General features: G+C 39.7%; 1 protein-coding gene across 3 annotated transcripts in view; it reads left to right on the forward strand.

The window, feature by feature from the left end:
* The window catches only part of LOC138760563 (AP-3 complex subunit sigma-1), a 99,884-nt gene that overhangs the window by 64,343 nt on the left and 13,667 nt on the right, over nucleotides 1–21,874 (forward strand). For all 3 annotated transcript variants that reach the window (XM_069931314.1, XM_069931295.1, XM_069931305.1), the window contains exons 4-5: nucleotides 4,048–4,119; nucleotides 10,632–10,739. In XM_069931314.1, coding sequence (XP_069787415.1) covers nucleotides 4,048–4,119; nucleotides 10,632–10,739 — 180 coding nt within the window. The remainder of the gene's footprint in view (nucleotides 1–4,047; nucleotides 4,120–10,631; nucleotides 10,740–21,874) is intronic.

The raw sequence follows: 21,874 nt of genomic DNA on the forward strand, positions 1-21,874 counted from the left end.
CCGGGTAAGAAACCTGCATAGGAGAAGTCCACTTCGATATAAAACCTACGACCCAAGGACCTCACTGCCACGTCCCAGCTTGCTTGACCACGGCACACGAACCATGGGTGTAAAGGGTGGGGCCAGTACTGTGCACACTGCACTCCACCTAAAAGCTCCTTTGTGCAGGCCCAAGGACAGGTCCACGTCCTCCTCCTCCACGTCCTCCCCCTCAAAAGATGCTCACAAACTCAAGCTAGCATGCTGGAACATCAGAACCATGCTAGACAAGACGGACAGCCACCGACCTGAATGTCAGTCTGCCCTCATAGCACATGAACTCCTCAGACTTGACATCGACATAGCCGCTCTCAGTGAAGCCCGCCTTGCAGATGTAGGCAGCCTCCAAGAACGCGGCACGGGCTACACAATCTACTGGTCTGGCAAGCCTGTGGATGAACGACGCCTATCTGGTGTAGGCTTCATGGTCAAGAACTCCATTGCCTCCAAACTCGAAAACCTCCCGTCAGGCCATTCGGACTATATCATGTCCATGTGACTCCCCCTTCAAAACAAGCGTCGCATCACCCTCATCAGTGTCTATGCTCCAACCCTCCAGGCGGAAGCAGAAGAAAAGGACAAGTTCTACACTGATCTGCGCAACCTCATTCAACGCACCCCTATAGCCAACAAGGTTGTCATCCTTGATGACTTCAACACTCGCGTCAGCAAAGACTCAGAAACCTGGCCAGGAATCCTGGGCAAGCATGGTGTCGGCAAGTGCAACGAAAATGGGCGCCTCCTGTTGGAGCTCTGCGCAGAACAGTGGCTTGTCATTACAAACACCCTTTTTCAGCAGAGGGACAGCCTGAAGACTACCTGGTTGCATCCCCGATCCAAACACTGGCACCTCCTGGACTACGTCCTGGTGTGAGAAAGAGACAAACGAGATGTGCTCCACACCAGGGTCATGCCCAGCGCAGAATGCCACACTGACCTCCGGCTGGTTCGCTGCAAGCTCAACCTTCACTTCAAGCCAAAGTCCAGGAACAGTAAAGACCCCAGAAAGAGTTTCAATGTTGGAAACTTGCAGTCAGACGAAGTGAGAGGAAACTTCCAGGCAAACCTCAAAGCAAAGCTCGAGGATGCAATCCGCCTCACGGACTTGTCCCCTGAAACCCTCTGGGATCAGCTGAAGACTGCCATACTGCAATCCACTGAAGAGGTACTGGGCTTCTCCTCCAGGAAAAACAAGGACTGGTTCGACGAAAACAACCAGGAAATCCAGGAGCTGCTGGCAAAGAAGCGAGCTGCCCACCAGGCTCACCTTGCAAAGCCATCCTGGCCAGAGAAGAAACGAGCCTTCCGTCGCGCATGCAGCCATCTTCAGCGCAAACTCCGGGAGATCCAAAATGAGTGGTGGATTAGCCTCGCCAAACAAACCCAGCTCAGCGTGGACATTGGTGACTTCAGGGGTTTTTACGAGGCTCTAAAGGCTGTGTACGGCTCCTCACCCAAGTCCAAAGCCCGCTGCGCAGCTCAGGCGGCAAAGTCCTCCTCAGCAACAAGATCTCCATCCTCAACTGATGGTCAGAACACTTTCAATCTCTTTGCAGTGCCAACCGCTCAGTCCAAGAATCAGCCCTGCTCCAGCTCCCTCAACAGCCCTTAAAGGCTAGAGCTGGATGAGGTCCTCACCCGGGAAGAGACATATAAGGCAATTGAACAACTTAAAAGTGGCAAAGCAGCAGGTATGGATGGAATCCCCCCCAGAGGTCTGGAAGGCTGGTGGCAAAACTCTGCATGCCAAACTGCATGAGTTTTTCAAGCTCTGCTGGGACCAAGGACTCTACATCACCTTTGTTGACCTCACCAAAGCCTTCGACACCGTGAATAGGAAAGGGCTTTGGCAAATACTAGAGCGCCTCGGATGCCCCCCAAAGTTCCTCAACATGGTTATCCAACTGCACAAAAACCAACAAGGTCAGGTCAGATACAGCAATGAGCTCTCTGAACCCTTCTCCATTAACAATGGCGTGAAGCAAGGCTGTGTTCTCGCACGAACCCTCTTTTCAATCTTCTTCAGCATGATGCTGAAACAAGCCATGAAAGACCTCAACAATGAAGACGCTGTTTACATCCGGTACTGCACAGATGGCAGTCTCTTCAATCTGAGGCACCTGCAAACTCACACCAAGACACAAGAGCAACTTGTCCGTGAACTACTCTTTGTAGATGATGCCGCTTTAGTTGCCCATTCAGAGCCAGCTCTTCAGCGCTTGACGTCTTATTTTGCGGAAACTGCCAAAATGTTTGGCCTGGAAGTCAGCCTGAAGAAAACTGAGGTCCTCCATCAGCCAGCTCCCCACCATGACTACCAGCCCCCCGACATCTCCATCGGGCACACAAAACTCAAAACGGTCAACCAGTTTACCTATCTCGGCTGTACCATTTCATCAAATGCAAGGATCGACAACGAGATAGACAACAGACTCGCCAAGGCAAATAGCACCTTTGGAAGACTACACAAAAGAGTCTGGAAAAACAACTAACTGAAAAACCTCACAAAGATGAAATGGTGGGCTCCGAATCATGGGTCCTTTACCGGCATCACCTACGGCTCCTAGAACGCTTCCACCAGCGTTGTCTCCGCTCCATCCTCAACATTCATTGGAGCGACTTTATCTCCAACGTCGAAATACTCGAGATGGCAGAGGCCGACAGCATCGAATCAACGCTGCTGAAGATCAAACTGCGCTGAGTAGGTCACGTCTCCAGAATGGAGGACCATCGCCTTCCCAAGATCGTGTTATATGGCGAGCTCTCTACTGGCCACCGAGACAGAGTTGCACCAAAGAAGAGGTTCAAGGACTGCCTAAAGAAAGCTCTTGGTGCCTGCCACATTGACCACCGCCAGTGGGCTGATATCGCCTCAAACCGTGAATCTTGGCGCCTCACAATTCGGCGGGCAGCAACCTCCTTTGAAGAAGACCGCAGAGCCACCTCACTGTCAAAAGACAAAGGAGGAACAACCCAGCACCCAACCCCAACCAACCAATTTTCCCTTGCAACCGCTGCAACCGTGTCTGCCTGTCCCGCATCGGACTTGTCAGCCACAAACGAGCCTGCAGCTGACGTGGACTTTACCCCTCCATAAACCTTCGTCCGCGAAGCCACACCAAAGAAAAGAAAGAAAGAAGAATTGTAGTTTGTCATCTGTATTCCAATAATTTTGTATTAAGACTTGCATTTCATTTGCTTTTCTAATTGTCTGCTATAATATTAACTTTGTATTACTGATGTGTAAAGCCACCCTAATTTCTTGGATTTTCCATTGAAAATATATTTTTAAAAAATTGCTAGGTATGTTTTTTCCTCTACCAAACTCGCCCTTCTCCTTTCTTCATGCAGTATTCCATCTGCCATTTCATCCCTATTTGTTGCAATATAATTGCAATCCTTTCATATTTTCGTATTACTTGTTTTCTTTTGATTAGTTTCATCCTCCAAGACACTGATGTTTACTGTAAATAAATGAAGCCCATACAGTGATTTTTGTTGGACCACACTTGTGACATTAGGAATAAATTAGTTATTTTTATATTAACTCTTATTTAAGAATCCCTTGTTTTACCATTTTAAAGTACCATTTGTATAATTGTCTTTGCGATGGCTTGGCCATTAAATTATCTTTCCATAACTGCTGTTCATTTTTTATTTCTTTTTTTTTTAATTTGAGAGAGATATTGTGCACAATCCTGCACCATCCAAATACAGCTACGTGACCAATTAACCAACTAACCATGTGTGTCTTCACTAGGAAGCCAGAGCACCTAGAGGAAACTAGGGGACGTGGGGAGAATGTACAAACTTCTTACAGACAGCACCAGATTCAAACCTGGGTTACTGGCTCTGTAATACCATTCTTTTAGCCACTACATTAACCATGCAGCCCTCAATATATTTAATTTTATAAAATAAATGCTTTGAATTTTTGCACAAGTAGCAATATAATTTTATTTGCTTCTTAACATTACAAATAAAGGAAATACTTTGTTCTTTTGACAGGTGTTTGTGGAAACATTGGACAAATGTTTTGAGAATGTCTGTGAGCTGGATTTAATTTTCCACGTTGACAAGGTACAATTTAATAACTGGTTAAAAACACTCTGCAGGTCAAACAGCGCACTTTATATAGCAAAGATAAAAGTACATAACCCAACATTTTGGGCTTGACTGGTGTTCATTCACGATAGCTCGTACAACAGACAATGGAAGTTCATTTCTATCCTTCCATTTGTTTTTAATTTGCAACTAATATTCAAATGTACTTCAGACTGAAAAAAATATTCACGAAGTGTAAATATCCAAGGAACAAAGAGTTTACTTAAATTGGGTATTTTTATAAGTGCACTGTCAACTTTCAAAAATATGTCTCTCTGCTTCTGTCCTTGCTTTAATGTACTCAGATTAAATTTACATGAATTAAGGTTTTAAATCTGCTCCTGGCTTCACTGCAAACAATGTTTTTTTTAAAATTTGAGTAAACATTTTTAGAAGATAGATAAACTCATATCAATATGCACCATCCAAATTCATTTCTGGCCACAGATTTGGGAAGTTGTGTATTGAAAGTCAATAGCTTATTCTAAACCTGAGACATCCTAATCAAACAATTCAATCATTTACTTTACTTAAATTGTCATAATAATTTGAAATGTACTTAATTTTGTTCAAATCTTTTGATCTTTAAACAATTATTGCTTTGAACAAAAGCCAAAATGTTCATTAGTTTTCTCACCGTTTCCAGATACAGGTGCTTAGATTTTATCTGCAACTTTGTAGCCCTGTGTTACCAAGTGTATTTTATTATGTGTAATCTCAAAGACACTGAAGTCAATTTTAAAAAATCTATCTGCCTACCTTTTATATTATATTACTTTCAGCATTATGACGCATGTTGGTGTTTATCATAATGCAGTTTTGGTGGTGATCATGTTTGCATGGCCACTAGCAAGGCCTTGATTATAGTTATTGTTTGATTAGTCTTGGCTGCCAGGAGGGGCTGACAGAGAACAGGAGACATAACATGCAAGATCTAATGGAGGCTTGTAGCCTCATGGCATGGTGCTGTTTGCAATAACTTTAAAGTAAAGAACCTTTTCATTCATCTATGTGTTGTCTCAGAACTCGCATACGAATACAAGCTGAAACATGGTGTCAAAAGCAGGATGAAGGAAATTAAAAAACTAAAAGGAAAATCTAAAGTCAGCAACTGATCAGTGAAGAGATGCTAACATAGTGAAAAATGGAAGGATTACATCCACCAGCGAAGATTCAGTTGACAGAAAATGTGGCTGAAAATTGGAACAGTTAAACAGCATTTTGGATTGTATTTAGTGGCAGTCGGAGCTGACGAGAAAAATGATAAAGGGAAAGTGTTTCAGTGATGAAGCCCTGGAGGTGTATAATAACTTCACATTTGCTGCTGAAGGAGACAAAATGAAATTGGAAAAAATAATGGAACAGTTTGAGGCATACTGCATACCTAAATGTAACGTGACATTTGAGAGGCACAGATTTTTCACGTGTACAGAAAATGGAGGAAAGTATTGAGAAATAGAAGCAAAATGTGTGATTTTGGTGGATTGCTGATAAAAGACAGACTTGTGTGTGGTATTCCAAATAATAGTCTGAGGGAAAGACTGCTAAGAGAGCTAAATGTAGACTTGGACAAAGCCATAGCACTCTGTAGGGCTACAGAATCTAAAATCCAAACAAAAGAGCTATTCAGTGAAACTAGTCGCAACATAGATGCAGTGAGCAAGAACAGACATAAACTGTTTATTTTAAAAAAAACACGCCAAAGTGGAAAGAGAGGCGTGGCCAGCAAACAAAAATGAAAAGAACAATCAAAAGCCATGTCGTCGATGCGGTACACAACACCTACCAAAAAAGTGCCCAGCAAATGGTAAAACATGCAATATGTACATCAAAAGCAACCATTATCCCTATTGGTGTAGGAACCAAGTGCAACAAAGCAAGGTTCATGCAATAGATGAAAGGGAGATAGAATTCCTCCATGTAGATGTTGTGACTGAAAAAAATAAAACAGAGACTGGATGTTGAGATTAAAACTGAATGACATAGACATTTCAGTTAAATTGGATACTGGAGCACCAATTTATGTAATATCAGAGACTGATTTTAAAAAGATTAGACCCAGACCAAAGATGTATGGAACAAAAGTGAAGGTGACAGGATATTCAGGTACCGATATACCAGTGCAAGGAGAATGCATGGTCAAAGTGCTAGCATTCATCGTGGTACTAAAGGATGTACAGGCCATACTAAGTTTAACACTCAGTGAGAAAATGAACCTGGTAAAAAGAGTCCTCGTGGTGGAAAGCAAAGGAGAGACAATCTATGATGAACTCGTGAAGGAGTACCATGACCTATTTCAGAGTCTAGGCTGCCTTCCAGGAAAACACACAATCCGAGTGGATAAACATGTGCCACTGATAATACATCCATGCAGAAAAGTTCCATTTGCTCTTCAAAAGCAACTAAAGGCAGAGTTGGATAGGATGGAAAGCCTGATTGTGATTCAGAAGATAGATGAGCCAACGGAGTGGGTGAGTTCACTTGTTGTGGATAAAAAGAATGGAAAGCTTAGACTTTGCCTGGATCCAAGAGATCTAAACAGCAATAAAGAGAGAACACTTTAAGCTTCTGATGCGTGAAGAAATCATGTCACAGTTTGTAAACACAGTTTTTCAGCAAATTAGATGCATCATTAGGATTTTGGCAGTTGAAATTAGATGAAGCAAGTTCTAGACTGTGCACGTTCAATAGTCCATTTGGCAGATACAGATTCCTAAGGTGACCATTTGGAATTACCTCAGCTCCTGAAGTGTATCACAAAACTATCCATATGGTCTATGAGCACCTGGACAGAGTTGAGACCTCAATGGATGACATCATAGTATGGGGAACCACGAGAATGGAGCATGATTAGAAACTAAGGAAAGTGCTGGAAGCAACAAGGAAAACAAACCTGAAGCTGAATAGAGAGAAATGCCAGCTCAAAGTGACAGAACTAACATTTGTAAGAGATATTGGCAGTGAGGGCATCAGACTAGATCCCAGAAAGGTGTCTGCCATTGGGAACATGCCAAGGCCAAAATGCAAAAGGAACATACAGAGGTTTAATGGAATGGTCAACTATATGGGTAAATCCATATCCAACCTCTCAGAAAAGACGACTCCATTGAGAGACTAACAGAAAAGAACATTGAATGGGAGTGGGATCATGAGCATGAAAAGTCATGGAGCGAACAAGAGAAACTGCTCACGGAGGAACCAGTTCTGATGTTTTATGACCCAGTGAGACCCATCAAGATATCATCAGACCCATCACATAGTGGGCTCGTGTAGTTCTTCTGCAAAAATATAATGACTGGCAACCCATTACGTATGCATCACTCAATATCAGGTACGGAGATGCGATACGCTCTAACTGAAAAGGAGCTGCTCAGCATCACATATGCCTGTGAAAGATTTCATCAGTTTGTGTCAGGACAAGCATTCAGTGTAGAGACTGACCATAAGCTCTTGATTGCATTGTTCCAAAAGCCATTAAATGAATGTCCACTTAGAATACAAAGAATGATGGTTAATCTGCCACGCTATACACGCCAGGTAAACTAATGTACACAGTAGACACGTTGTCTAGAGCTGTTGACACGAGAGAGCCCGCAAACACCAAAATAGATGAAAACATGAATGCCTTCGTGGACATGGTCACGATGCAAAAATGAAGCTCATAAAGTCGTAGACAAAGATGAAACACTGAGACAACTGAGAAAAAACATTTTGGATAGATGGCCCAACATGAAGCAGGACTGCTCACCTGATGTTTCAGAGTACTGGAACTGCAGGGCGGAACTATCAGAGGTTGAAGACATTATCTACAAAGGAAGCAAAATCCTTGTTCCAAAGAGTCTGAGAAAAGAGATGCTAAAAAGGATCCATGGAGGACATCTCTGAACCGAAAGTATAAGAAAAGAGCACGAGAGGTGATGTACTGGCCAAGAATCAACAATGATATAACAAATGAGGTGTCAAACTGTACAATATGCCGGAAATATCAAGCAAGCAATCCTGCAGAACCACTAAAGCCACACTCAGCACCATACAGACCTTACCAGAAGGTAGGCGCTGACCTATTTGAATGTCAAGGGAAGGACTATCTGGTAGTCTCAGACTATTACTCCCTGTATCCAGAGGTGTGTAAACAAAACCACCACTGCCGTTGCAGTAATAATAGGTATGAAAGCCATATTCTCCAGACATGGCATGGGAAGCGAGATCTTCACAATGGACCCCAGTTTTTCAATTCAAAGTTCTAACAGTTTACCAAAGGGTGGGACTTTGTACACACCACGTCAAGTCTTCATTTTCCACAGTCCAATGCTCTAGTGGAAAAATCGGTGCAGACAGTGAAAAGATTGATGAACAAGGCAAAAGACAGTGGAAGAGACTTCTACCAGAGCATGCTAGTATACCATACAACGCCGCTCGAGTGTGGTATGTCACCAGCACAACTTCTTATGGGGCATAGCCTAAAATCAAATCTACCCATTTAGGAGAACCTCCAAAAAACAAAAGAGGAGGAGAAAGTGAGGAAGTTCAAAGAACAACAGAAAGAAAAGCAAAAGTATTACTCTAACAGAGGAACAAAAAAAACCTACCAGAACTCTACACTGGTGACCAAGTAAGGCTAAAAGACACAACAAACTTATGGACTCAGATGGGATCTGTCCTTAGTGAAGTCCATTCAGACAGATGAAGGTGATGTTCTGCGAAGAAATCATTGAGATATTCAAATGGGACCAGCCACAGTAGATGGAAAGACAGATACTATTGAACAACCTGAATGCACATCTTAGAAGACATCATCTGAGGCCACAACTCAGATTCAAGGACAATTAATCAGGAGATCGTCAAGACACATGAATCCTCGTAAGAGACTCATTTTGCAAAGTTAAAGACTCTCGTTATAGAATGAAGTAGTGCTATCTTATTCATTCTTCCAGTTTAGTGTGTGTAAATATGACCACACAAAACAAGTTTAAAAAATGTTAACAATGTTGCTAATAATGAAAATGTAAGTTCCTGATATTAAAGTTAAAATTGCAGAGTTATACAAAGAAAACATGTTAGTTAAAAGTAAGCTACTTTTGCTTTAAGAAAGGGAGATGTAATGATAGTGATCATGTTTGCATGGCCACTAACAAGGCCTTGATTGTAGTTCCTATTTGATTAGACGGCTGCCAGCAGGGGGCTTAGAGAGAGCAGGAGAGACAGCGTGCAAGATCTTCCCTGATGTGCTGTTTACAACAACTTTAAAGTAAAGAACCTTTTCCTTCATCCATGTGTGGTATAAAAACTCACACATATGAATATAAGATGAAACAGTTTTACATTCCGATTTTAAATAATAGAATCAGATGGAAAAGAATTTTGGGGTTGTATGTGATGTCATATATGTACTTTGACAATAAATCTGAGATTTTTTGGTTATTTTACTTTGTGCAGAGCCAGCCTTTGGACAAACTAACTTTCTGCCCATTTTATTCACTTTGTGATATTTGGAAGCATCATCATCCCTTTTAGAGAATAAATGGTAAAAAATATTGATAAACGTTTCTCATGAAGATGCATTTGCTGAGAGAAGAATGTGGTGTGAACATTTCAATGTTGATGTTTTTTTGTCAGATCTGTTTCCATTGTTTTCCCTCCTTTGTCTTGTTTTTGAATGATCTCCATAGTCTCATTATCCATAACGTGGAATAATGTTTCAAGAATTGAATTGAATATTTTATTTATATAGCAACAGAATGTTGCTCCAAAGTGTTTTATATCATTTAAACAAAAAATACACAAAGCACAAAATCAACAAATACAAAAAAATTAGACACTGGACAAGAGAGTCATCTTGCAGAATAGTAATGGGTTGGAGAAACACATGAGCGGCAACAGGCTGCCTAAATATAGTGGCATGGCCGACTCAACCCTGAGCCCTCCAAACCCAAACTATCTGGGTGCGTGTTGCATCTACCGACAACCATGACAAAAGCAAGGCCAAAACTTTTATGAGGTCAGGGGAATCGATACAAATTCGAACCTTATCATCATTTCTTGAAACTGCATCCATTATAATGAGCAGCAGTTTTTTTAAAAAAAGAATGAAATACTAATGCTGGTTTGGACAAGCTTTAACTGTCAAAAAAAGTCTTTATTTTTCTTCCTGTGTTACTATTTTCATAAACCTCTACAATGTGCTAGTTTGTTTGGAAGATTGAGTTTAGGCAAAAGTCCAAATGAGATGTTTAGGAAACCATGCTAAACGATGATTTGTATTAAATAACATGAAAAATTCCTTATTTTTAGTTGCGTAAACCTTTGGTCCATTTATAATTTTTCACAAAAATATATACACTTTAAAAAAAAATTAAATGGTGTATTCTTGCATGTTCCATTACTTTATTACTGAAAATAATATGCTGATTTATTTCCTGGTATTTTGTGGTCTTTACACATGCCAATTTAAGATCTCTGCATTCTTAAGTGATTCTATTCTTTTTAAGGTTCACAATATTTTGGCAGAAATGGTAATGGGAGGAATGGTTTTAGAGACCAATATGAATGAAATTGTTACTCAGATTGACGCTCAGAACAAAATGGAAAAATCTGAGGTAAGAATTCTAAAGCTTGGAGGAAATGCCTGTAAACCGCATGTCTGAATTCTGCATGTTTCTTGTGCCTCTGTCAGCTTTTCTCTAGTGGCAACACTGGCTTGCTTGTAGTGCTAAGGAAAACTCCTGACAAATAGTTTGAGTAGTTTTACTGTGATAAACGAACAGCAAACTTGATGCATTTTAATATGCCTTTAATAAGTTTGAAAATATCAGTTATAAATTTAGATGACTAAGTTTTGATGGGATTGGCATGAAAAATGTGCATGTGCATTAATCTGAATTATTTCCAAGTTAATTCGTATAAATGCATAAATTTAATAGGCTACCTCCTTTAAAACTAAAAGCGATTGAATATAAAATATTAAGTGACTGTCTCTGAGAACATTTTATTGGGCCTGATCTTGTGCCATTTATCTGGTGTTAAGCAATGCAAAAATTTGGTAACATTACACTTGGGATAGAGAGGGGGGGAAAAATGAGCGGTGATCATAGTCATAGAGTCGTACAGCACACAACCCAGTCCTTTGGCCCAACTCATCCAAAATGATCAAGTTTTCTACTTGAGCTAGCTTGTTTGGCCCATATTCCTCGAAAACATTTCTGTTTATGTACCTGTCTGAGAGTCTTTTAAATTTTTTAATTGTATCCACTACTACATCTTGTTGCACCTCTTTTTATATACTCATTACCCTCTATGTGGTGAAAAAAAGTTGCCCCTCGCATCTCTTTTAAATCTTTCCTCTCTCAGCTTTAACCTATGTCCTCAGACTTCCTTTGCCTGGCAAAAAGAATGTGACATGCAATTTATCTGTGCCCCTGATGATTTTGTACACCTCTATGAAGTCACCCTGATGCCTCCTGTACTCCAGGAATAAACTCCCACGCTTTCCAGCCTCTTCTTGTAATTTAAGACCACCAATGCAAGATACATCCTTGAAAATCCTTTTTTGGCACCCTTTCCAACTTAATGGCAGCTTTCCTACAGCTGCTTGACCAGACCTGTGCACAATACCCCAAGAGTGGTTTCACCAATTTCTTGTACTGCTGTATCAGGACATCTCAATTCCTGGACTCAGTGCCTTGAGCAAGGAAGATTAACATGCCTAACGTTTTATTCACCACCGTGACTACCTGCATTACAACTTTCATGGAACTATGTTTCTGTACCTCTTATGCAGTACTCTCCAGGGCCATACCATTTATAATGCAAATACTGCCCTGGTTTAATTGGCTGAAGTCCAACACATTGGACTGGTCAGAATTCATTCTATCAGGTATTCCTTAGCCAATTTCCAAGTTAATCGAGATATGTTCAATCTTGGATAGCTTTCACTGTTCACTATTCCACTATTTTTGGTGTTAATTGCAAAGTTACAAAACATGCTAACCAATTTGTAATTCAGGTCGATAATGTAAGCAACAGTGGGTCCCAGAACCAATCCCTTTTACTACATAATTGAACACCAGCCTCCAATATGTTAAAAACAAAATCTTCAGTGCCACCCTCTGACTCCTTCCATCAAGTCAGTTTTGAATTCATTTGGCTAGCTCGTCTTAGATCAAAATCATTATTCAACAACCCATGTCAAAAGTGTGTGTGAATGTCTAGGATTTAGTTGTACTGCTGTGCATACCATAATCTGATAGATCCTCAACATTGTTGCCGAATCTTCCATGTACTAGCACTTAATTATACTATCAACTGTTGGTTGCCTGTGGAACAAATTTTGAAGCAACTAATTTTCACCATAGCTATGTTGTTTTCTTTTTTAAAATTTTATTTACAAATTTTCGAGTCAAACAATAGTAATATAAATCCATTAATAGCTATTGCATGTCTAACTATAATTAACAGTACCTCCCCTCCCCTCGCCCTGAGAAAATGTAAGAAAAATAGAATGTAATTTGAGCAACTCAGAAATAAATGTGACTTGTCCTCTGCTACCTTCAGAGAAGATCTTTTTTGAGGGACAAATTAGGTCCATCCGTAACCTTTCCAATGTGCAGTAACATAGAGACCCTGATTTGAAAAGGGAACGCAGGGAAGTTCATATCGCTGATGTATTTCTTACTCCAAGCATTAGGTCCTAAACCAGACCTTCACAAATCAAGGCAAAGGTGGGAGTCAGACTTTGGAATAATGATTGATGAGCTATGCTGGTCAGAATTGTGTCAGAACAGCATGACCGCGATTATTAATGCACAGTATAGGCTGGTGCAGTCTAACTTTCTCCACCAGCTATATTTGACATGGCAAAAATTGAATAAGAGCTAAGCCAGAAATTTCAGATCAATGCTTCTGATGTGGCATTGCGACAGGAACATTTGTCCACGCAATCTGGACATGTACCAAGGTGAGACCCTTCTGGATGGAAATAGACCAAGTCCTAGAAAAAAAAAATCATAGGTAAAGAATTCCTACAAGACCCAGAGCTGTTCCTATTGGGGAAATATGATGGACATGAGGCTTAAGATGAAGCTGTCCAAATTCAATTGGTAATTATCTCATTGGCAGTGGCCAGGAAGTTCATAACTGTTATCTTAAAATCTGACTCTCACATGGGCATTGTGCGCTGGAGTGCAGAAATGCAAAACTGTGTTCTCCTTGAGAAAACTGCCTATAATTTAAGGAAAAATATAAAATTTTTCTAAAAATTTGGCAACCATATTTAAATTTTATAGTCATAGTATAGGTTTGCATGCCTCGGTGCCGTGGCTGTCAGGCCATGACAAATCCCTGATATGTTCCCAACCTTTGTTGTAGGTGTATTTAATGTTGTATGTAATTGTGGTCTGTCGAGTGTGGGAGGGGTGGGGGGGGGGAAAGGAGGAGAGGGAAAAAATGGCTCAGACGCAACTGCGAATCTTGTATATCTTGTAATGTATATATAATGTAATGTATTATATAATATAATATTTAATGTATAACTAATTTGTGATTCATTACTGGAAATTGAGTTTAAAAATTTATAAAATATTCAAAAAAATAGAAAAAGAATAGAGAGCAAGAAAACAAGATAGTTCAAGACTAGACTAAAAAGGTTGGAAAAAAAATAAGAGGTTATCAGGTTTGCACCGTCCACCTTCTGAGCCTTAATATAATCTAACTTTTCTTGATTCAGGGGAGGGGAACAGATGGGGTGCTCTGAAAGCAAAGGGAGAAATCTAAAGATTTACAGCTATATTCCATGAATGCAGCTGCCAAATGTTGATTTAAAACATCATATTTGTTCCTCATTCTGTAAGTGATTTTCTCAAGAGGAACACAACTTTGCATTTCCCCATTCCATCATGCCATGTCTAGATGGGAATCAGACTTCCAGGTAACAGCTATACATTTCCTGGCCACCGCCAATGTGGTCTTTACAAATTGCGTTTGAAATGTGGACGGCCTCATTATGGATCTTGCGCCCGCGATATTTCCCAGCAAAAACAATTCTGGGTTTTGTTGAAAATGCTTTCCTATAATTTGTTCTTGGAAATTCCCTAGATCTACCCAGAAGGGCCTCACCTTGGAACATGACCAGGTTGAATGTGCTGCATCTAAAACATTGGTCTAAAATTTCTGATTTAAGTTTATTTTATTTTTGCAGCGTGAGATATAACTGATGCAAGAAATTGTACTGTACCAGTCTATATCTAACATAAGCTATATTTGTCATACTGTCTCGACATAGATTAGACCAGTTCTATTCTCCACTTATTATGTCCAAGTCTGATTCCCACCTCTGTCTTGTCTTATGTAACCCCCTTTTAGGAGTTTTTGCTTGAAATAGGAAATACGCTACTGAAATAAATTTCTTTATAATCCCTTTTCGAATCAATCTCCAAATTGCTGGACTTTGGTAAAGTCATTGATGGACCTAATTTGTCCCTTAAATAAGATCTCAGTTGAAGAAAGCAGAGAAAAGATTTATTTAACAAACCATACATATTTTTTAACTGATCAAATGACATAAGTTGCCCCTGCTCATAACAATCCTTAATACACCTGATCCCTTTCTGAGACCAGGTGTCCAGGATCTTGTCATTCAATATTGATGGTATTAATCTATTTTGAGTCAGGGGTGGTTTTGGTGATATCCCCACCTTAATTCCAATCAGCTGGTTTATTTTATACCAAACATTAATTACATGTTTTAATAGTGGGGCTTCTCTTATTCCTGAAACAAAAAGTAAAGTAACAGAAAAAATCAAAGATTAGGGTTTAAAATATGCAGGAAAATGGGGGAATATGGTGAGTAATGAAGAGCAATCTCTAACTTGCTGCCCCCAAGATTGTTGGAAATGGGAATTATCAGAAATTTCAAAAGGAACATGCAGTTAATAGTTATTTGAGGGAATATACGTGCAGAAGAATTTTGCTCTGTGGGGTTTCGACAATAAGATATAGCAACAAAGTTGGCCATTCAGCCCTTTGAGTCCTCTTTGCCAGTCAATCATGAGCTGATTCATTCTCCCACTAAGCACCTCTCCCCATAACCTTGGGTATCTGAATAGTCAGGATATCAATCACCTCTGCCTTAAATGCACCCAACAACCTGGCCTCCACATTCACCCGTAGAAGCAAATTCCAGAGGTTCTCTACTCTCTGGCGAAAAAAATCCTTCTGCATTGCTGTTTTAAATGGGCACCCTTCAATCCTGAAGTTGTGCACTCTTGTCCTTAACTTCCCTACCATGAGAAACAACTTTGGCACTTTTTTCATTCTTTGGATTCTGTTCCCTAGTGAGCTACTGAGGCATATAATGATGAGAAAGGTTTTTGGATTGTAGGAGAATGAAAGATTATACAGACCAATTGCAGGTAAACAAGAAATTTGCACATGCAGAGGTCTAGTGCAGTACACAAAATGCTGGAGAAGCTCAGCATAAAGCATCCATGGAAAGCAAAAGGCAGTTGACATTTTGGGCCTACCGGTTTGTTGAAATCACACCAAATCCAAAACAAGATGCCATAAATGAAAATTAGCCACTGGTAGATCTAATAAGGAATTCAGAATAAATATCTTCACCTCGTATTTCATTAAAAAGAGGTGTTTATCATCATGTGAAGTGATTAGTATATATACCTTTTTAAATGGAACCTAAACAAACAGAAGGGAGAAAGAATAGGTTACCCATTGCTTTTTGATGACCTATATTGATGCCTGGTTAAACAGAGTTTCACTTTTAAACATCCAGGTCTGTATTTTTAAATTAAAATGGGACCCTGGTCCTCAAGCCCCAGCAATAAAACAGTTGCTCCGATTGATCCTTTTGTTAATCCCTGAATTTAATTGCTCCAACACCAACAGTTGTGCTTTCAGCAGTGAAGGGTTGAGAGTATGGAATTCCCCTCAAGTCTTTCCACCTCTTTCTTATTTTAAAAGGATCCTGAAAATCTATCGCCTCAACCACAATACAAATAGTTGAGACTGGAATATTTATTCTCGTTCTAGACACATTTGAAGTGCTTAACATTCTGAGCAACTAATGTCAGTGATGTTTGGAATATAGTATAATCATTAGCTTGGATCTTTTTTGGCTAAATAGTCTGATTCTCGCCTACAAGTTCTATTTTTAAAAATTCCATGTGTAAATTATCAAGTGTAGAGGTGCTGCTTTCATTCGTGATATTTTGATATGAAGAAACTTTGTGCAGTACTTCATGGCCCAAAGTATAATTTAAATCTTCCTTGCTGCTTTGGTACCAAAGGATTGTCTCCTTGCCACAGTACAATGGAGTATATGCCAGTAATGTAGTACATGTTATTGGGGAAGACTTTGGGACTTGTTCCATTTTTGTTTTAATATTTTTGGGTGGTTGAACTGGATAATGCTGACAAGGCCAGCTTTTATTTCCCATTTTAACAGTTGAATGGTTTTCTGGGGCATTTTGAAGGGGAATGAAGAGTTATCCACTTTGAAAATATTAGAACCCAATTTCAGAAAAGTTTTTTAACATGCAGCTGCAAACAACTGCCATGTACTTCATGATATACTGACTGAAAAATAATCTCCATATGTTTAAACATGTCTTTCAGGATGGTGAAAAATAGATTTTCAGTTGTCTAGTATTCTGGAAGAGTAGATTTTGCAATGTTCCAATTGTCGAGCTGAATATAGAACCATAGAATCTTTATTATGGTGAAGGGAGGCATTTGGGCCTTGTCTGTGATGGTATTTTTATGGAGTAATTTGGGATCATTGCATCACCCACCTCTTTCCCTGTGTGACTTTTCATGCTCTTTAGATAATTATTTGTCCCTTGTTGCAGATTTCCCCACCAGAGAAAATAGCTTATCTTTCACCCAAAATTTCACTATTTTAGAAATGTCTATTGAATCTGTAATCTTGGTTTGGTTCAGTGAAAGTATTCTGTGTTTCTGTATTGGCTTCAAGCTATAGTTTTGTATTCTTGATATAATTTCACTGAATATACAATAATGCTCTATTATTGCCCTTAGTGTTCTAGAATAGCCTGCAATACCCCTTACATGGTTCTGCGATTGTGATCCATCTAAAATCTTTTTTAAATTTTATATATTTGTCGCTGTATTTGAAGTATAAAACTCATCTGAAAGCATTTTCTTAGTTTTGCCATTTTACTTTTGCAACTATAAAACTGGTTGCTTGAAATAACAATGAAACTCCAATAATCTTGCATCTGTTCAAAAAGTCTGATGTTGGGCCTTTGACTCATCTAGCTCCCGGGTTCATGAGAGTATTTACTATACTACTGTGCCACCATTTTTAAAAAAAATATATGTTTTAAAGTGTGTTGGAGTATTTGTAAAAGTAATATCCATTAGTTCAGAAAATATCCCATTTCAGCACCATTGGTGTCAAATTATCAGAATTTTACTGTATTATTGATTAAATGTAGTTGACTAGACAACTTGCAATCTGACTTCAGCTGTAGGAACTAGAAAAATATGTGGTATTTTTGAAGTTAGATTTGCACCCTGTCGTAGGAATTAAGTGCAAAGAATTCCTCCTATGCGTCCCATGTTATCATAAGCTGCTGATTCCTGATTCCAGCACTCAGTGTCTGTAATGGGCAACCTATTTCTGAGTCTTATTGTCCTTGTATATTTAAAAAAGAAAACTGAACTCATCGGTTAGGCAACTGAGTAAGAACCAAGGTTTCTTTTATTATCATGTAATAATACATAAATGTAATACATTTTAACTTTTGTCTGCCATAAGGCAAGCAAAGTATCACTGTGAATATTGTCCAACGCCTCTTTAAAAATAGGAAAAAGATGAGCAAAAAAGAGATCCTTTGGAGATGTTGAGTGTCTGTGGATTTGCCTCCAGCACTTCTACAGCATCTGTCAGCAACCTCACAGACTCTTGTTTGAACCATTGGCAACCCAAGCTCCAGGTCGAAACCTCCAATATGATCAGGAAGCCTTCAGTGCTTGAAGCCCTCTGGGATCCTTTGTTGCCCTCAGCATCCTCCTGAATCCTAGTTGCGAGACCTGGTTCCCATGAGTCAGTGTCCATCACTACCGTGATCACCTTCTTTGTCGAGTCATTTTCCTGTTCTTCTGCTTCTCACATGGTATGTTCTCCCATTTCTGGTGCCTTGCACCTTTGCCCAATGGAAATTGCATTTTAAAGAATGAAAAGTGTGCACTAATTCACATGGCAACCATGAATTCTGGATATGGTATGATCCATTACATGAATAACAAAACAAATCCAGTGTGAGGTGTTGCATTTTGGAAGGGCAAACCAAGGTAGGACATACACAATAAATGGTAGAGCACTGAGGAGTACGAAGGAGCATAGAGATCTGGGAAGACAGTTACATTGTTACCTGAAGGTGGTGTCACAGGTGGATAACATTTTAAAGAAAGCTTTTGGCATCTTAGCCTTTATAAATCAAAGTATTGAGTACAGGAGTTGGGATGTTATGTTGAAGTTGTTTAAGACATTGGTGAGGCTAAATTTTGAATACTGAAAGAGTGCAGAGAAGATTTACTAGAATGTTGCCGGATCCTCAGGAGTTGAGTTACAGGGAAAGATTAAACAGGTTAGGACTTTATTCCTTGGAGCTAAGAAGGGAGATTTGATAGATGTTTACAAAATTATGAGAGGTATAGACAGAGTGGATGCTAGTAGGCTTTTTTCACTTAGATTGGGGGAGATAAATACGAGAGGTTATAGTTTTAAGCTGAAAGGGGAAAGGTTTAGGGGAACATTAGGGGAAAGTTCTTCACTCAAAGAGTGACGGGAATGTAGAATGAACTGTCAACTCGTGAATGCAGGCTCAATCTTAAGTTTTAAGAATAAATTGGATAGATGGATGGGAGAGGACTGGAGGGTTATGGAATGGGAGCAGGCCAATGGGTCAATTGAAATAATGGTCGGCGTAGACTAGAATGGCCAATTGGCCTGTTTTCTATGCTGTAGTGTTCTATAGTTCTATATTTAAATTTTTACTAACCCTTTTGAACTATATGAATCGATATCTGCTTTTCCCATCATTCAATAGTGATCATACACCATTAGATCTAACAAAATTTTGACATTCTGATAGACGAATTTAAGATGATGAAAAGCATTGATTGAATGGATGCCCAGAGACTTTTTCCCAGGGCTGAAATGGCTAACACAAGGAGGCATAATTTTAAGGTGCTTGGGAGTAAGTAGAGGGGGGATGTAAGAGGTGTGGTTTTCATACAGAGAGTGGTAGGTAAATGCATCATCAGTGGTGAAGACAGATACATTAAGTATTAAGTAATTTAGAGGAAATTTTAGGGATTTTTTTTCATGCAGAGAGCAAGTTGAAGTCTGGAACATCCTGGAAGCATTCACTCTGACAGCTTCAAAATATTGAAATGAATGCTTGAAAAGCCATGGAAAGGAAAACTAGACCAACTGCCAGAAAATGGGATGTTTAGATGCATTAAACCATAAAAATAATGGACCTAAGGGCTAGCAGTAAATTTAAAAAGTAGCATCTCCATGGCCATGCAAGATGCTTAATTGTAGTGAGAATACATAATACCTATAATTGCACTACTCTCAAATATTTTGGTTTACATTTCAAATTGTAGAGCTAAGCAGAGGGCCTTTTTTTTTTAAGAATCCAGGTGACATGGATAAACCAAAAAATTATTGTCAGTCCTGACTTTCCCTCGAAGATGGTGTTGAACTATCACCTGAACTAATGCAGTCTTTCCAAAACTACTCCCAGAATGCTGTTAGGTAGGGATTTTCAGTATTTGGACCCAGTGACAATTAACAAGATTGTTATATTTCCAATTCAAGATGGTGTGCAGCTTTTGGGAGAACTTGGGGTTTCCATGGGTTGAGTTGTGGATTCAAGTAGTCCAGGCAAGAAACTATCATGCATTTAGAAAATAGTAACACTGTGGTCGTTTTGTTAGAGGGGATTAATGTTTAGGGTAGAAGATGAGAAGCCAGTAATCAGGAATGTTTGTCCTGAATGTTGGTGAACTACTTGAGTGTTATTGGAGTTCAGGGTATTGTTAACTCGGCTAGCAATATCATGGGCACCAGCCTTCACTCCATCAAGGATATCTACAGGCAGTGTCTTAAGAAAGCAGCCTCGATCATGAAGGATCCCTACCACCTAGACCATGACCTTGTCACTGCTACCATTAGGAAAAAGGTACAGAACCCTGAAGATGAGCACCCAGCGGCAGAAGGATGGCTTAATCAAAATAGGACATATTAAATGGTAGACAATTGAGGAGTGCAGTGGAACAAAGGGATTTAAGAGTCATGGTACATAATTCTCTGAAAGTTGGATTACATGTGGATAGGGTGGTGAAGAAGGCATTTAGTATGTTGGCTTTCATAAATCAGAGCATAGAATACGGAAGTTGGGATGTTATGTTGAAATTGTATAAGGCATTGGTGAGGCCAAATTTCGAATATTGTGTGCAGTTTTGGTCACCAAATTACAGGAAGGATATAAATTGTATAGAGAGAGAGTGCAGAGGAGGTTAATGAGAATGTTCCTGGGGTTTCAGGATTTGAGTTAGAGGGAAAGGTTGAGCAGGCTGGGACTTTATTCCCTGGAGGTTAGAAGGTTGAGGGATGATTTGATAGAGGTATTCAAAATTATAAGGGGGACAGGTAGCGTCAATGTGGATAGGCTTTTCCACTGAGAGTGGGGAAGATTCAAACAAGAGGGCATGGATTGAGAATAAAAGGGGGAAAGTTTAAGGGAAATATGGGGGAGTTTCTTCACAGAGGGTGATGGAGGCATGGAATGAACTTCCGGCCGCGGTGGTAGAAGCAAGATCGATGTTAATATTTCAAGGAAAGGTTGGATAGGTATATGAACAGGAGAGGTGTGGATGGTTATGACCCAAATGCGAGTCAATGGGACTAGTGGGAGAAGATGTTCGGCCTGGACTAGTAGGGCCAAACTGGCCTGTTTCTGTGCTGTAAATGGATATATGGTTATTCCCCTCTGCCATCATATTTCTGAATGGACAATGAACAACAGACACTACCTCACTTTCTTCTATTTTCTTGCACTATTTATTTATCTTTGAAATTAATTTATAGTAATATTTGCACTGTGATTGCTGCAGTAAAATAACACATTTTGTGACATGTTCATGACCAATTCTAATTCTGAATAAGCCAATACTCATTTGAACTTGTACTTGTAGTGGTGGATAGCCTGCCCCTGATCTGCTCTTGTAGCCACAGTATGTATATACCTGGTGCAGTTGAATTTCTTGTCAATGAATGGTGAACACCCGGATGTAGATAATGGTTGGGGGGGGGTGGTGTGCTTTGAGATGGAAATACCATAATGTCAGTAGATCGGGCGACATGGTTGGCGTAGCAGTTAGTGCAATGTCTTTACAGTGCCAACAATTGGGACTGGACCTGGATTTGAATCCTGCATTGTCTGTAAGGAGATGGTACATTCTCGCTGTGTCTTAGGAACATAGGAAGTAGGAACAGGAGTAGGCCAAAAATGGCCCATCGAGCCTGCTCCACCATTCAATAAGATCATGGCTGATTTAATTTATGATCTAACTCCACCTACCTGCCTTCTCCCCATATCCCCTATCATGTAAAAATTTATCTAACCGAATTTTAAATTTGTTTAATGAAGCAACCTCAACCACTTCCCTGGTTAGAGAATTCCAA

The sequence above is a fragment of the Narcine bancroftii genome, chromosome 1, assembly GCF_036971445.1.
Source record: "Narcine bancroftii isolate sNarBan1 chromosome 1, sNarBan1.hap1, whole genome shotgun sequence".
Classification (NCBI taxonomy): Eukaryota; Metazoa; Chordata; class Chondrichthyes; order Torpediniformes; family Narcinidae; genus Narcine; species Narcine bancroftii.